The sequence below is a fragment of the Mycosarcoma maydis genome, chromosome 13, assembly GCF_000328475.2.
Source record: "Mycosarcoma maydis chromosome 13, whole genome shotgun sequence".
Classification (NCBI taxonomy): Eukaryota; Fungi; Basidiomycota; class Ustilaginomycetes; order Ustilaginales; genus Mycosarcoma; species Mycosarcoma maydis.
The window spans coordinates 411,890-428,459 of NC_026490.1; the positions used below are offsets into that span (position 1 = coordinate 411,890).

The window sequence follows — 16,570 nt, forward strand, 5'->3', positions numbered from 1 at the left end:
GAAGTATCAAGACACGAGACTGTAACAGCTCGTCGTCGAGGGTGGTGGCGACGATCACAGCATGCCGTCTGAGATTCAGATGCAGCAAAGTTCGCGAAAAGCCAAACTTTCGAGACTCAAGAATCACGAATGCCACGAAAGGGTCTTCTCTGCATCTCGAATTCATGAAATTTTAGAAAAATGCGAGTGATGATGGCATCGCAAATCTCAACAGCATTGATTCCCGATAGTGGATCAACTGACCGATTCAAAACTAAATATGTCACGTGCACAAACGGCCGAAGCAAAGTCACCCGGAACCGAAGAAAATTTCGCAATTTTGAAGCAGCAGTATGAACACGGAGACAGGAGAGCAGACGATATGCCCAACTTTGAAGCCGCAAGAAATCGATGTCAGTCCGACTTGAGTCGCGAGAGAGTTACGCACCACCGCAGAGCGGAGCGAGTTGGCTGTTGAGCGAGCATAGCATTGTCAAGCCAAAGTTGCAGAGCTCCTTTCGCTCCACCGTCAAGACCATCAACACATCACATATCGTCAAAATGGTAAGATATCATCGACATCCTTGGAGCCTACTCAACAACGCAGAACCAGCCGCATTACCAGCACGACACCCACTGCATAGACATCACGGAGCAATGACCAACATTACTTCAACAGTTGCAGTTTCACCACGACCAAGCCTATGGATGGACGACCTCTTACCAATATGCTACAGTTGTCCTGCGTCTATGTGGTCGCCTCATCTGCATACATCTTCATCCTACCATCGCCTCTGTTCAATCAGTTATGAAAGGCAAAGCGGGCCACGCGAGTGCTATCTGTTGCACAGGAAGCATAAAGTGATGACTTGTGATCACCAGGATCATGGCGTAGCAAAGAAAGGGTTACCGCGAAGTAGTCCGGACAGATATTGTGGGACATGCAGCGCTATTGGTTGTTCTTTGCAGATAGTTGCAGGAACTCAAATCGACACTTTTGGCCCTCAAATGCTGCTCACAAAAACATAGGAATCGATTCCAATGGACAGTGTGGCCGATCCTCAGCCGCGCGCGCGCGGGACATATTCACAAGTCGGAGGATGCTTGTTTCTCAACGCCTTGCATCGAGTCGTCGGTGCTGCAGATCACATTCATACAGCAGCGAACATAGTCATGTGGACCAAATCAGCTGGAGCAGGCTTTTCGCAGACAACGGCGACAATTACGAATTGCTTCATCCGGATACAGCACTCTTCTACTTTGTCCACTGTACTCCGCTGCTAGCCTCCGTCCTTTCATCCGCTCTCTGACTTGTCTTCATGCGTCTGGACTTGTCTTGCTTGGTTCTGATCGCGATCGCTACTTCTGCGTTGTTGGCTCCACTTAACCTTTTCTCATGACATTCTTGTGCTGACGTTTTATCGCCATTCTCACACTTCTTTGTCCCTCTCACAGTCTCGTCTTTACGTCAAGGGAAGGATCATGGGCCACAAGCGCTCGCAGCGCGTTGCCAAGTGCCACACCTCCCTCATCAAGATCGAGGGTGTTGAAAAGACGGACGAGGCCAAGTTCTACCTCGGCAAGCGTGTCGCTTACGTCTACAAGGCCACCAAGGAGGTTCGTGGTTCCAAGATCCGCGTCATCTGGGGCCGCATCACCCGCCCTCACGGCAACTCGGGTGTTGTTCGTGCCAAGTTCGCCCACAACATTCCTCCTCAGGCTTTCGCCGCCCGCGTCCGCATCATGCTCTACCCCTCGAGCATCTAAGTGCTGCGTTCACGACCTAATCCTACACACATTCGACACGATCCTTTCCCACCATCACCGACACTTACACACACACATCAACACCAAAAAGGCGATGATCGGGACCTGTGGATTCGTAGCGCCACTAGACAGGGGAATCAAAGCTTGATCGGGTTTCGGAGGGAGTTATTGTGACACCCCTTGTGTTTTTAGCAATCTGTTTCTCTTTTTCTTCTCATTTCTTTTGTCGGCTTTTCTTTCGAAACACGATCAAAATCGAGCTTTCTCTCTCCATTGCTTTTGGCCGACTACATCCACATATCAAGGCATCGATCAACACATACACGCCGCACACCCTTCCTCACCCTGCATCTGGGCCTGTGTACACGCACAAACGGTCCTCTTATCTCTCACACACATTCCTCGATTATACTCTTTGCACAAAAGAAATGCAGAACATACGCCCCAAGTCTACACGATGGCTGTGTCCTTGCAAAGCCGGATCCACGACGGACGGTCCGGTCTGTCTTGCGATCGTTTTGTCGGTTCATGTTCTGGATGAGATGCCTTTTTTCGTCAACCCCACTTCTCCTGTCTTATCTAGTTGCGGATCTGTTGTACCCCACGATCCGCGACTTAAACTAACAGGAAACATCAAATACACACTTGGCGCTCCCTGGAGCGTCAAGCGCGCGGTCCTTGCAGATCGTCCCTGACTCCCAAACATGAAGGAGATACGTTTTGAAGGGATCGCACATTTCTTGCTTCATTTCTTGCGCTTCTCATTTTCACATCTGGACCTCGCATGTCTCCAGTGAGATACCCATCCGTATGGCAGGAAAGGACGCGCTTGGCGATGTTTTCGTTCTATTCTAATGGATGCACGTACAAATACAAGCGTGGAGAATGGCTGAAAATTGGCTCTTGGTTGAGTAAGGTCAAGTGTCTGAAGGTGCATCTGGGTTGACGCGTATGTAGTGGGAGCGATCAGGAGTCTGACTTTGCGCTCGACCGAATCGACGGAACAGAGTGTCTCTTATTGATGTGAGATTCTGCATCGGGCGAAACGAGGGAACCCTGAGATCGCCGCCAATGGTATTGCGAGCGAGGATCAGCCACATGGGCGGCCAAGAGTTATCGGCTGATACAGGTCCCAAGCCCATGTAAGGCTGATCTTCAGCAGTAGACGCGGGTGGAGCGGCGTTTCGAGTTCGCCTTGAGAAGCGTCGGATGCGCGTTGTGTCTGGTCTTTCAGAGTGCGGTTGAGTAGGGGGTGAGAAGGACGACTGGGATGCCTCAACGTCTGCATCAGGAACTTGAGTAGGCTCTTCTGGTAGAAATTGGCGTGACAGGATCTGGTTGTAAATCGGACCTAGTCGTACAACAGCAATGTGATGCGTCAGGCTCGTATGCCGTCGTTTGCTCTCGTCATCTTGATCTAGACCGAATAGATTTGCTTCTTCATCGCGTACGTCCCAGCCCTGGCCCAGGTCACCTTGTTCCAACAAGCTCGTCGAATCATCCAGCACGCTCGGCTCTTGGTCCGCTTTCACTTGATCTTTCCCCATTTCGAACGCGACAACGGTCATCACCAACTGAACGAACCAGACAAGAGCATCGATGAAGAGCATGTGAAGCCGTCCGGGGAGAGTAGTATGGCCGACAAAGTCGATCAAGATGGCGGTTCCCGCATTGGTCGTACTCGGCGGAGCCCATAGATGTGCGAGAGCGAAGATGAGGTTAAGGCAGCAGAGAAAGACAACAAAGAAGGGGAGAGTCCACGTAGGATGCATCAGCGACGGATTGCAGAATTGTACTTGCAGTGCAGCCCTGATGATGAGCGGAACGGTGCAATTGTCGAGAAGCCATATGTAGACGAAGAGGATGAAGCAGAGCAGATCCAAAGATTGGACGAGCTCCTTCCTCTCAAAGTACATGGTGGGGTGAAATGGTTAGGCTCAAGAGCCCATCGCTGCGAAGATGGTCTCAGCTTGAACAGAGTTGTTGTTATCAAGAGCGGCGATGACGGGGCAAAAAGCTGAGCGACGGATTCACGATTCAGACTCGCACGTTCTTGATGAGGTCCATGCGTTTCCGATACGTCGCTACTCATTCACGCTGTGACAATCACGAATTGTGAATCACGAATAATCGTGAATGACTTGTGGCAAAGGTGGAGCATAGCCCTGGATCGGGATCTGCGGCTGTTTCACGTTTACATCGCCATTGCGCATCGGTGATGGCAATCACGAATCGTGAATCACGGAATATCACGAAATGTCACCGAGACTCACAACTGGACCCTGAACAATTCCTGCATCATCCTGAATCGTGAATCACGAAGGACAGATCCGTGATTGAATGACCGACGCGCGTTGCTTTCGCTCTTCGAGCATCGCCATCATCATCAATCCCTGCTCTCTCCCTACCATCACCCACTTGACCTCGACTCCAGCGGCAGCGCTCAGTACACAGCCTCTGATTGCTCAAAATGCATTCAGCATATGCCCCGACTGGTTCGGTCGCAGGGGCTGGTCCCTCTCGACCACGTCTCGAACCACCCAATTCTGAAACTCGGTCTGATTTACCACCGAAACAAAGGAAGCGACGACGACTACAGTTTTCCTCGCAACTCCACAGCAACACTGTCCAGCGATACAACCCTGACGGCACCGAGACTGTCGAATACCTGCACCAGCAATCGACACAACGGCTCAAGCGCAAATGGGACAGCATCTTTGAACGCTTCAAAGATGCACACTTGCAGGAGCAGGACGAAATTTACCTCGGTAATCGTGCCAATGGCGAACCCATCGTCGTTGTCAAAGACAGGGGTAGCCTTAGGAGCTTGAGACAGAGCATGGAGTTTGGCGTCTTTATCAAAGATGAAGAGCTTCAAGGCTGGAAGGAACGACCCGAAGCTAGAGAGACACAGGAACAAGACAACGGATACGAGGACGATTTCGATCCATCGCATGCGCCTTTGCTTCGATTACAACTCGCAGGCGCTTCAAGTAGCGAGTCGGAAGAGGAAGAGGATGACCCCGCTGCCAATGACCCAGACCTACGCGAATTCTTGCAGGCCGAGGCGCGGCGGAAAGCCATGCTCGGCGAATCAGGTGATGATGAGGAGGATGAGGTCGTCGACTTTGCCCATCCCTTATCGAGCGCCCAGGTTACCGCGCGTATCGCTCCACAACCTCTTGTCGAGTCAGCACCTGCCCCAGTCGGCGCATCAGATCGCACTGCAGCGCAACCTCCATCAATATCGGGCGCACCCGACCTGATCATCTCATCTTCCGAGGACGAAGACGACACAGATGTAGTGACAGTCCACAGCGACTCGGATGAAGAGCTGTTCGATTCGATCCGCACCAAACGACAAAACATCGAGGAGCTTGTTCAATGCACCACACCTTTTGAGACTTTGCCTTACAACGACATTTTCGCTCTAGCCGACCTGCTCAAGATTTCTGACAACACTTCGCGTCTCTACGTGGATCTCGTATCGGATGACGAGGATCAAGACGTGAGCAAGCAGATACCTGAGGACGATGTACTCGAACTTACTGCCTCCTTGCCCAATCCTCTGCTCCAAGCTCTACCTTCCAAGACAGCATCTGCTGATGGAACCGTGGTCGAGGTCAACCATCCGGTACGTGACACGAACCCTGTAGCTATCGACAATCTCTCGCCGATTTCCTCCCTCTTCGCCGACGCACCTTCCTCGCCATTATCAGAATTGCCACCCTCTCGAGCATCTTCGGCTGCCCTCAACGCATCGGCATCGACACAAGCTTCAGCTTCCACCGAGGCTTCCTCGCATAACGCGAATGGTGTTGCGATCATCGCTGACGCAACATCCTCGCCATCCTCGCCATTGTCGCCTTCCCAAGCATCGTCGATTGCGTCCAACGCATCAGCATTGACGCAAGCCGCATCACCCTTCCAAGCTCGCTCGCCCAAGTGCAATGCGCCAACATCGATGCGAGCTATATCACCCTTTGAAACACCTCGATCCATGCCGAATGATGTTGGCACGGCGACCGACGCATCCTCTTCGCCATTAACGCAGTTGACGCCCTCTCGAGCTTCGTCGATTGCTGCGAATGCGCCGGGATTGACGCCAGCTGTTCGATGCTTGGAAACACGCGCGCTTCCGTATAGTGTTGGTGTCGTTGACCGAACTCCCGAGCGTGTAGCGGCAAAGCCGCTTGATTTCGCACTATCTTCACCAAGCCGGCCTGTCGCTGCGCCGGCTGTATCACTGCCCACGTTACAATCGGATCCGATAGAGCCAGCAACATTGGAGCGAACCGAACACGCTTTGTATCACGATACGCATTTTCCACGAGCAACGCCGACACGCCATCTAGAATCGGAGCGCGATATGGGAACGTCAACGTCTACCGCACGCTCACCCTTCAAGATCTCGGCATCGTGCAGTGCACCGCTCTTCCGGTCGCATCTTGAGCGCAGTCGGTCACGCTCCAGCTCGGCAAGTGACAAACACAGCGCGCCACGTTCGAGTCCGCTACGCAAAAATCACGCTCGTCCGTCCAAACATGCTCATGGTACTCGTCGTAAATCGCTCGCGAATCCCACGTGTGGCGGACCGGGAAGGTGCAGCAAGACTTTCTGCTTCGACTGTGCCTCTTCTCCACATGCTTGATGGCGGACCGATGGATTGTAGGTGTCTACTCTTTCGTGCCAAGCGCATTGACCATGTCTTGGACGACCAGGTTTGACAGCTGGTTCACGCGTGTGCGTGTGATGCGGTGCATCGGAGTGGGAGGCGCATGAGTGGGTTTCCAGGGCGTGGCGCTGTCGCAGAAGTATCTTCCCGAGGACGATGGTGCACGAACATTTCTTGGCCTGATTGATGGTTGCAGCAGATCTGTGGTAGTGGTCAAAATCATGGCCACGGTCAAGTAGTTGGCATGTGTCTGTGAAGTGGTCAAAGCGAGGCTACACGCTGGTAGGGAGATGGAAACGTACCACTTGCGGGTGGCGGGAGAAGGTGTGGATGAACACCGCGTTTCGTCCGCTCTTCTGAACAGCGGATTCTGCGCTGTCAAGGCTTAACAGATACCGTATTGTCAAGATACATAATGCTCGATTGGTCTCGAACAAAGACCACCTCGAGACGTCTCGCTACTCGACGCACAATAGCACGTGTGCGACACACCCCAAAGTCACGAGTATTGCCACACCACACGTCGACATCCATGCACTCACATTACACGCACATCCCTTCACGCTTTCTCTTACATCCACCGCGTGCTTGCGTCGACTACTTGATCTCGTGACTCTCTCCAATCGCCGCCAGCACTCTGCAGACCAAGCTCTCGTGTGCAAGAGAGAATTATGCTAGTTCGGCCACACGTCGCGCCCACATCAGCCGAAAATCAACCTTCACGATTGCGCAGCCACGGGACATTCTAAACGCTGAAAAGAACATAATCAAAAACCAAAACAAGAACAAGAACAAGAACAATTGACAGGGACCATCGCCCAGTGCGTGCGCTACTTCTAAGAGGTTCGCAGACCACCCCTCAGTGGTCTTTGAGAGATCTGATTCCAGAAGAGCGCTCATGCAGAGCGTAATGAGGTCTGCATCGTAAAAATTCGTTCAACGTAAAGCCAGGTGCTCGTGAAGGAGAATGGCATGTGGATCCCTCAATCCGATGTCAATCGCGCCAACGATCGCCTGGCGCCTGGAGAACGAATTCTTGCAAGAGTCACGTCCATTACTTGAGCGAAGCGGCTAGTTGAGCGCGCAGTTCAGGGTCCAATGTCGAGATCTGAGCCAAGATGTACTGTGCCTTCAACTGTTTGGATGCGGCCAACAGCTGGTCGGCCGAAGCCTCCAAGTGCTCAGCCACCGCCTTGTCGTCATCGCTCGCAGCAGCACCAACAAACTGTCGCAATACAGCCAGCCTCTCAACATGCTTCAGCGTCGGGTTGGCCTCGCCAACCGTGCGTTCAGCAGCGACCTCGGTCAACCTTCTCCTGAGACGCCAGTAGAAGTATCGACGCGCGTTCTCCCATGGCAGCGCCGATCGCAGCACTCCAGTCGCAAGCATGCGTCCTGCACGGTCGTGTGCATCTGCATACTCGGTAGCGATCGCCGTAAAGATAGGTGCGAGCTGCTTCTCTCGCTCTGCCAACGCCTTACGAGCGGTGGTCTGCGCGGTGAAGTCGGTCGCTTCGGCAGCTTCCTTGCTCAACTTGGCATAGACGCTGTCGAGTCGCTCCATGGTAGCACGTTGCTTGTCGGCACGGTACTTGATCTCGACCAGACCTGAGGCTTCCAGCACACCACCTCGTGCGCTGTTGACATCGGCCGACATCTCGATCATACCGTTGTCGTTGATCGCAGAGTCGACCACGACCCACGAACCACCGCGAAGCTCACCCATAGGTGGAATGTGAACAAACACGGGCTGCTTGTACGACGACAGACCGTCGACGATCTTGGAGCCCTGCTTGAGGATCTCGTCGTACATGTCCTGCTGGCCACCCGAAAATCCACGCCAGTTGGCAAGGATGACCAAAGGCAGACCCTCTTTGTCAAAGTCCCAGATGGCTTGGGCAGTCTTGTACGCTGAGTTGGGGTACCACACCTGGCCGGCTTCCATGATGCGCTGCTCGGTCGAGTTGGGGTTCGCAGGGTCGGCCGGAACAACACGCTCGAGCGTGCGCGTCTCGACAGCGATCACACCGACAGGGATGCCGCCCAGGCGAGCACGACCAGTGACTACCGAAGTGGCCCAGCCGCCAAGCGTCTCGACAAATGAGCCTTCATCGAAAAGACCGGTGAGCTTGGTGCCGTCTTCGGCCTTGGTACCGTTGATGAGCCATCGTGGGTCGTAAGGACCACGAGGAGGCTGGTATGTGACCGCTCGGTCCCAGCTATCGGTGGTGGGCATGATCGGCAGAGGTCCACCACGCTGAGCAGGAACGTATGATATCCAGTTGACAAACGACCTGACAGCGTCGAGGTCGTCCTGAGCAGTGAGGTGAGAAACACCGTTCTTGTACATGATCTGAGGACCACCGAGCTGTAGGTTCGAGGTATAGACCTCACGACCCAGCAGCTTGTTGAGTGCCTGATAACCAGTGAGGATCAAGGGCGAGCCCTCGACCTGGATTACACGCTCGCCCAGACGAGCAAGATAGGCACCGATACCGACACTTCGTCCCGTGATGATGGTGGCAGTGAAGATCTGGTCCTTTGCACGGCTGGTCTCACCGGCAATGAGACCACTGCCCGACAGACACTCGACACCGAGACCCCCCTGAGGCTTGCCGATGATATCGGTGATGATGTTATGGACGCTGCCATCAGCGGCCTGGACGGGCTTGGTCATGACACTGTTGGGCGCCTTGGCCTGGACGGCTTGGAGCGACTCGTCGTCGAGGTAGATGTACTCGAAACCCTTGGCAGGGTCGTCGCCGACGAACTTGACCTTGAACAGGTCGAGCGCCTCAGTTGCCAAGCCGATACGGGCACCCGAATTGGCCGAGATGTAGAGGCGCGGCACACCAAGCTCACGGGCGAGCTTGGAGGCAGCAGCGAAGAAGCGGTCCTCAACGGGGCCGAACGAGCCAGCCTGGATGGTGACGTCGTTCCCGATGACAACGAGCTTACGGCCAGCGGGGTACTCGGGGGTGAGCACCTCGACGAGCCAAGCAACCATGCCGATGTTGTTCATACCAGGAGCACGCTTGACCTCACGCAGGTTCTCCTGCTCGTCAAAGACCAACTCGACGGCCGACTTGATGACATCACCGGGAATCTTGCTGGCAGCAACCTTTCTCCACGACGCACGCACGGCCTGACCAAGCACATCGATAAAGTCGTAGACGAAGGTGGTCTGCAAAGCGTGGGCACGAGATCGTCGCGACTGCAGTGCCACCTTGGTTGTGTAAGGGAAGTGTGCGCTCTGGGCATTGAGCGTGGCATCCTTGCCCTGGGGCTCGATGCCGCGCAGAATCACAGAGCCGTCATCGGCGACAGTCTCCTCGTATGTCTCGTATCGGACGACCAGACCGGTCTCGTTGGTGACAAAGGCTCGGATCGGGCGGGGCTCGCCGTTGGGACCGTTTAGAATCATGCGGATCTCGGCACCTGTGATGCGGAGACGGAAGAAGCGGGTGCCGTGTCGCTCAAGGAAGCCGGCAATAGCCTTCTGCACATCCACGAGGCTGACATCCAGCTGGTAGATGAAAGACATGAAGATGTGCGAAGCATCGGCGGTGCGGTACTCGGGCTGGCCAAGAGCTACCTCGATGACGTTGAGAATATCGTTGACAATGCGGTCCGATTCGGAGATGAGGTATGCAGCCATGTCGCCCTGCACGCGGCCGGGACGGACGAGTGAGCGAACAAAGAATCGGGTATCGGCCGAGTTCTGGATACCACGAGCAAAGTAGAGATGGATCGTGGACGACGAGACCGGAACGGGGGTGAGCTCAAAGTTCTTGCTGACCCTGTCGAGCTCAAGCTGGTAGGCAAGCGCGGGTTCGATGTTGCGAATCGCCTTCTCTTCGGACCAGATGCCCTGCTCGTTGGGACGGAAGGTGGCGAAGAAGGGATACAAGCCGGGCTGGCAAAGGAGGTAGGTGACACGGCGGACACGAGCAGCGGAAAACTCCTTGCTGCAGGCATTGGTGTACAGGGCAAGCTGGCTTCGCACTTCGGCGTCGACAAAGTCAGTCTGGTCGACAACAGCAACGTTTAGCACATTGATGGGCGCTCCACTGGCACCGGCAGAAGACTTGAAGAACTTGAGAACCTTAGGGAGAAGTTCAGGAATGTCGGCCACATCGGCGCAGCTGGTCATGGCACCAGTGCGCAGCTCGCGGATGGGGCGAGCCCTCCTGTTGTTATCCATCATGCTGAGGTCGCTGATAGACACCTGACGCTCACGCTCCTTGAGCGAAGAAGCGCTTCGAGGCAGCTGGAACTGCCAGGTGAGCACAGCGCGTTCTTCGACGTCAAAGTCCTCAACGGCATAGTCGAAGTTGACAATCTCGTAAGCTCGGTAGGCGCGGACGACGTAGGTGCAGAGCGCGGCAAAGGCGACATGGTGCTCGCGGTGACCGAAGAAGCTGTGCAGCACATCGTACACGCTGTACTGTGAGTCGCTGAGCTCGCGGAGAACCTCAAGCGAGGGAGCATGGTACTCATCATCACCACCATACTTGGACGAGGTGACGGAGCCACGAAGAATGGCCTGCATCTGAGCTGATCGGTCGGCAAGACTGGGCATGTCGGCGTCGAGCGAGACCTCACGAGCCTTGAGGGCGATGGGGGCAGTCGACTTGCCCTGAAGCGAGGCAAGCTTGCGCAGAGCCTCGATCATGGTAGCACCGCTAGTACGCGAGACAAGCGAGGTGCCCTTGATGTGCTTGTCAAGCAAGGTGAGCAGCAGAGCGTTTTTGCGGTTGATGCCATTGCGCGAAGTCTGCAGGGCCACAACCTTGTCGAGGTCGCCGTCGGCCTGGAGACGAAGCTCGAGAACGACGTCAGCCTCACCGGTAAACTGGGACTCAACTTCGTAGTACTTTTGGAGGAACGAAGCAAGCACGTTGCCCTCATGAGCCTTGAGGCCGCCAGCGTAGGTCTCGAAGAGCTGGTAGAGAGGAGCAATGGTGATTTGCACCTGTCCGCGGATAGCAGGGTCGACGCTGTCACGGAGGAAGTTCTCGGTGAGCTTGCGCAGACGAGCAGCGGGGAACTCAATGTTCTTCGAGTGGCCCATCTCAATTGTGTTGCGCACCACATCCTCGAGCCTGGCAGGGATACGGCCGCCCAAGCTGGACAGAATCTGGGAGGCCTGACCGTAGGGCAGCTCGGGGTTGCGGAGCGTCTCGATGAGCTCCTTGATGACCGCCTGCATGCGGAAGCTCTGGTCGTAACCATCGAGGATATCGTTGAGTACCTCGACAAGGGCCGTGTAACGCTGGTGAGGCTTGTTGCCAACGATGACGGGCATTCCAAAGTCGGGCAGCTGGCCAGCAAAGGGTTTAGCGTGCTGGACACGGCTAGGGTCATCAAGCGAGAGAATACCGATAATGTCTCCAGGGCTGAGAGCAACACCGGCGGTCTTGACAAACGAGACGACGCCGTCCTCGGCGGCAACGAGAGGCAAGTACATCTTCATGACCTCGATCTCTGCAATGGCCTGGTTGGCCTTGACGTGGTCGCCCGAATCCACCAAGAAGCGAACGAGCTTACCGGGCGAGGGCGAGCGGATCTGGGTGGGGTCATTCTCCTGCTCGATGAGGCAGGTCTTGGAGTCGATCATGAGACGGGTCATGCCGACCTCCTCACGCCAGTAGACGGGGTGCGACTTGCCCGAAAGACCAATGAGCAGACCTCCGTCGGTAAGGGGTCGGAGCTGCACCAGCGTACGTCCACCGTTGAGGTAGAGGACCCAGCCGGAGACGGAGCTGCGCGTGGCAGTAAAGTTGTACTTGACGTTCTCGTAGATGAAGTCGATCGAGAAGACGGTCTTGATGGTGTCGCGAGGAGGGACCTGACCTCTATTCAAGATGCGCTTGTACTCGTCCTCGCACTCACGCGCAAGGAGATGAGCCTTGACGGCAGCACCGCAAATGACAGCGAGGTCCGCAGGAGGTCGTTCGGCAGTGAGACGGTCCTGAATGAGACCATCGAGCCATCCAGTGGTGATCTTGTTGGACTCGAAGGCGTCGGTCTCGAGCAACTTGATGAGGTATTCGACGGTGGTACGGAAGTCACCGCGAATGGAGAGCTCCTTGAGCGAGATGACCATCTGTTTTCGCGCCTCGGATCGGTCGGCACCATAGGCAAAGATGTGTCCGAACTGCGAATCGGCGTACTCGTGGAGAGCACCGCTGGTGCCGACGGAGAAGTAACCCCAGGTGGAGGTGCTGGAGCGGAAGTTGAGCTCAGTGAGGGCACCCATGCCAGGCTTGAAGCCGGTGTCGGGGTTTTCGGCAGTGATACGGCAGGCGACTACGTGGCCCTGGGGCTGAGGCTTGCGCTGGGTCTTGAACGACTCGGGGCTAGAGAAGTCAAAGTCGATGACCTCATTACCGCGAGGGTCCATGCCGTAAAGGGTTCGGATGTCGCGGATCGAGTAGAGAGGGATACCCATGGCGACCTGAAGCTGGGCAGCGGGAATGTTGACACCCGAGACCATCTCGGTAGTAGGGTGCTCGACCTGAAGACGGGGGTTGAGCTCGAGGAAGGCAAACTCGCCCGACTCGGGAGAGTAGAGCCATTCGACGGTACCGGCAGAGACGTAGCCGACCAGTTTGGCGAGACGCACGGCAGCCTTCTCCATGGACTCGCGGGCATCCTCAGGAGCGATAGTGACAGGAGCCTCCTCGATGATCTTTTGGTGACGACGCTGGACAGAGCAGTCACGACCAAAGATGCTGATGGCGTTGCCGTACTGATCGGCCAGCAGCTGCACCTCGAGATGACGCGCCTGGCCGGCGAGTTTCATAACGAAAACGGGCGAGCCGGGCACTTCACCGAGAACGGCGTTGTAGAGCTGCTTGAATTCTTCGCCGTTGGTACACTTTCGGATACCCTTTCCTCCTCCACCTTCGGAGGCCTTGATCATGACGGGGTAGCCGATCTTTTCGGCCTTCTCAAGACCTTCTTCAGCGGTGTGGATGCAGGCCTGTTGGTAGACGTCGTCCGAGACGGTCAGGAAACCCTGATCGCTCATCATGGTCTCCTTGATGCCGGTACCGGACCAGGGCATGCATGGCACGTCGGCGTGCTGTGCGACGATGGTGGACGAGATCTTGTCACCAAGCGAGCGCATGGCGGAGCCGGGGGGACCGATAAAGATGATCTTGTGCTTGGAGGCGGCGAGCGATTCAGGTAGGCGTGGGTTCTCGGAGGCGTGACCCCAGCCAGCCCATACGGCGTGAACGCCGGCTCGCTCAGCGACATCGACGATGAGGTCGACGTTAGCGTAGTTGTTGTTGTTAGAGCCACCGGGTACCTCGACGTATTGGTCGGCCATGCGGATGTAGTCGGCATTGACTTTGAGGTCCTCAGGGGTGGCCATGACGGTAAATTCAATGGCACGCTCATCGCCAAAGGTCTCGTAGGCCCATTTTCGGATGGAGCGAATCTCCTTGACGGCGGCGATACCGTTGTTGCAAATGAGGACCTTGGTGATGACACTGTGACCACCCTGTTTGCGAATAAAGTCGGCAACAGGGCTGGCGGGAGCGGTTTCAAGCGGGTTGCCGCCTGTAGTCGCATAGCGCAGTTGGGAGTTGGGTCAGCGCCAACTTGTAGGGTAAATACAAGACTTTTACATTCAAACTTACCGATAAACTGGCTGACTGCCTTGTGATCCGGAGGCGGCATTCTGACGGTTGTCTGATTCTTTACGTGCGTAAAAATAAGAGCTGCGCTTGCAGAGGATTCGGGGAATAGGTCAAGACAGAACGCTTGGGTCTTTAGAACAAAACTTCTCGATCGAGGATTGAACGAGTGTTACGTGGCAACTCGATCGGCGTTCGAGAGAGGGAGCTCGAAGACGACGAAGGAAGCGAGAGCGTGTCCGAGAAAAGTGAGCCCGAGAGGGATTTAGACGTGATTCTCTGGTGAGTCGAAGAGTAGGTCGAGAGTAACGTCTGCTCGACTAACACTGACAGCTCGAAAGTAAAGCGGGGAGAGAGAGGTGGTGTAGGAGCTGCAACAAATAGTCAAGGGTGAGGGAAACCTTGAGAACGATGCGGCTGGAAAGAGGTGCGGAGAGCCGTAGTCGGAAGGCCAGAGGATGGTGTTGGCGGACAGATGTTGGACTGAGAGGTCACAGGAAGGAGGGATGAGGATGAAGATGACGATAGTGATGGTGAGGAAGCAAGAAGGGCACGCACCGCCAGGAATGATAACAGTAAGACCCGACGTTTCTCGGAAGAGCCAACACAGTCAAGGTTTGTGAGATCAAGTGCTGGACGACCGATGGGATGGGAGATGGTCGAGGCAAAACCAAAAAACTTGGAAGAAAGCACACACACACACCTCTACACACGCGAATACCCATGCACCGGCCAGGCGGAACTAGCGGCACACTCCCAGACTTCCAGCTTGGAGCATGAGAGATTTTCCGACTTGGCTGGAGCGCAGTTTGGATCCAGCATCGGCGTCTGATGAGCATCGTAGCATCTGACGACAGCACCAGCACCAGCATATGTGATTTAGTCGGTCTTGCCGCTTTGCTCGATCAAATCACGAATGTTGTGTCGATTCGCTCTTTACTCGGCGCTGTGCTGCACTGACCAGCTTGGAGTAACTTAGCAAAGAGGAATACAGACATGCAGAACACCAAAAGTCAGAATTGCTCAACATTTTTCAAAAAAAAAATCCATACCAACACAACCAACTCTTCGCCGTCCAACTGCAGACCTTTCCTGCTTCGGCTAAGCTTACTTTTTTCAAGACCCTGTTCCTTTCTCTACCGTGGACCGCGTTCATCTGACGCGGTATCTCCCTCCACCCAAACATAAAGTTATTGCGTCGCCTCCACAGATGAACAGAAACGGGCGAGTACGAGCGGAAATTCCGAAATCAACAGCTTTTTTTTAAAAAAAATGGTTTTTAAAAGGAAAAGGAGGCGTTCTCTGCCCCAACCTAGCGACTGGCGCATATCATCATCGATTTGATTTGATCCCACCTTTGCGCTACTCCATTCGGCCCGCTTCACTGCTCTTCTCAGCGTGGACGATCTCACGATCTGGCAATTCATCTGGTCACTGCTTCTCTCGGTGTAGTTGAGGATGCCTCTTCGGGAGCATATCTCTTGCACTAGCAATCCATCAACAGCCTTTGAGACCTTGCATTTTGCGCGGTATTGGCTCGTGCGTACCTGGCCGCGTTACCGACTTATCTTGAACGGCAATATTCTTGATTCCGATATGCACCTGCTCGCTAGCGTTTCGACTCGAATCTGTCTTTGCACGAACTGATCCAGGCAGAAGCTGGTCGAAGGTTGGGATACTGTAAGGCATCCGTGCATATCGAGAATGACGGGAGTGAACTGCAGTGCTTCGAGCGGCCAGAAGATAGCCTCGACCAGATAACTAGACACGGCAATGGGCCGCCTCCTCTTATGTTGGGAAGAACGGATTACCAGCCAAGTCGTGAGTTGTGGGGAGGTTCGTGGTTTTGCGCTCGCCCTGCGAAATCATCTGTCGATCTCACAGCTTCCGTCATTTTCCACGTACACGTTTGGCTGCACAAAGTTCGTCGGCGGATCGTTCCGGGCAGCGTAGTTGCAGGTATTGTACCGCCGCTGCCGTGAGAGGGAAGAAGAGGCACGAAGATTTCCCAATTACCAAAAGTTCGACGTGGTGCAGTTGTTGGGGGACATGGACAAAAAAAAGGAAACGGAAATCAGTCCTAGCACATAGCGAAACCCAATCACGAATGCACAAATGCACAAATGCACAAATTGGCAGGTGGTCTTAAGCTAAGTTAGGGCCACGCGTCAGCTCGACTCGGCTACATCGCGACCAAGCGCCCAGGCAAATTGCCCACTCACGACTGCCAGCTTAGCGCGGCGATTGCTCGAGTCTTGCACTCACCGGCAGCATCTGGCTGGGCCCGTTGTCAGCTGGGCCCGTTGTCAGCTGCTCCGTGTCCAGGTATGCTGTTTTGCTAGGCTTGGGCGTTGATCGGTGCCTGAACAACCCCTTTGATAAGGAGATGCCTTAGCCCAAGCAAATGCCGAAACGACCTGGGGTTGTGGGATGTGTCTCGATCACAATCACGATTCATGTTTGGTATCGATGCATCTGTAGCATGGCATTTCCTCTGTTC

General features: G+C 54.9%; 4 protein-coding genes across 4 annotated transcripts; 2 read left to right on the plus strand and 2 right to left on the minus strand.

Moving 5' to 3' along the window:
- Nucleotides 1–540: 540 nt before the first annotated feature.
- Nucleotides 541–1,746, plus strand: UMAG_11533 (60S ribosomal protein eL33; the record flags this gene model as incomplete). The annotated part of the gene is made up of 2 exons (XM_011392677.1): nucleotides 541–543; nucleotides 1,435–1,746. 2 exons carry the CDS (start codon nucleotides 541–543, stop codon nucleotides 1,744–1,746), a joined length of 315 nt encoding a protein of 104 aa, XP_011390979.1.
- Nucleotides 1,747–2,663: 917 nt separating this feature from the next.
- Nucleotides 2,664–3,662, minus strand: UMAG_04627 (uncharacterized protein; the record flags this gene model as incomplete). Its single annotated transcript, XM_011392617.1, has 1 exon — nucleotides 2,664–3,662. The coding sequence occupies one exon, from the start codon at nucleotides 3,660–3,662 to the stop codon at nucleotides 2,664–2,666; it is 999 nt and encodes a 332-aa protein (XP_011390919.1).
- A 554-nt stretch (nucleotides 3,663–4,216) lies between these two features.
- Nucleotides 4,217–6,397, plus strand: UMAG_04628 (uncharacterized protein; the record flags this gene model as incomplete). The annotated part of the gene is made up of 1 exon (XM_011392618.1): nucleotides 4,217–6,397. The coding sequence occupies one exon, from the start codon at nucleotides 4,217–4,219 to the stop codon at nucleotides 6,395–6,397; it is 2,181 nt and encodes a 726-aa protein (XP_011390920.1).
- Nucleotides 6,398–7,475: 1,078 nt separating this feature from the next.
- UMAG_04629 (acetyl-CoA carboxylase) lies at nucleotides 7,476–14,113 on the minus strand (the record flags this gene model as incomplete). The annotated part of the gene is made up of 2 exons (XM_011392619.1): nucleotides 7,476–13,993; nucleotides 14,074–14,113. 2 exons carry the CDS (start codon nucleotides 14,111–14,113, stop codon nucleotides 7,476–7,478), a joined length of 6,558 nt encoding a protein of 2,185 aa, XP_011390921.1.
- Between the last annotated feature and the right edge of the window lie 2,457 nt (nucleotides 14,114–16,570).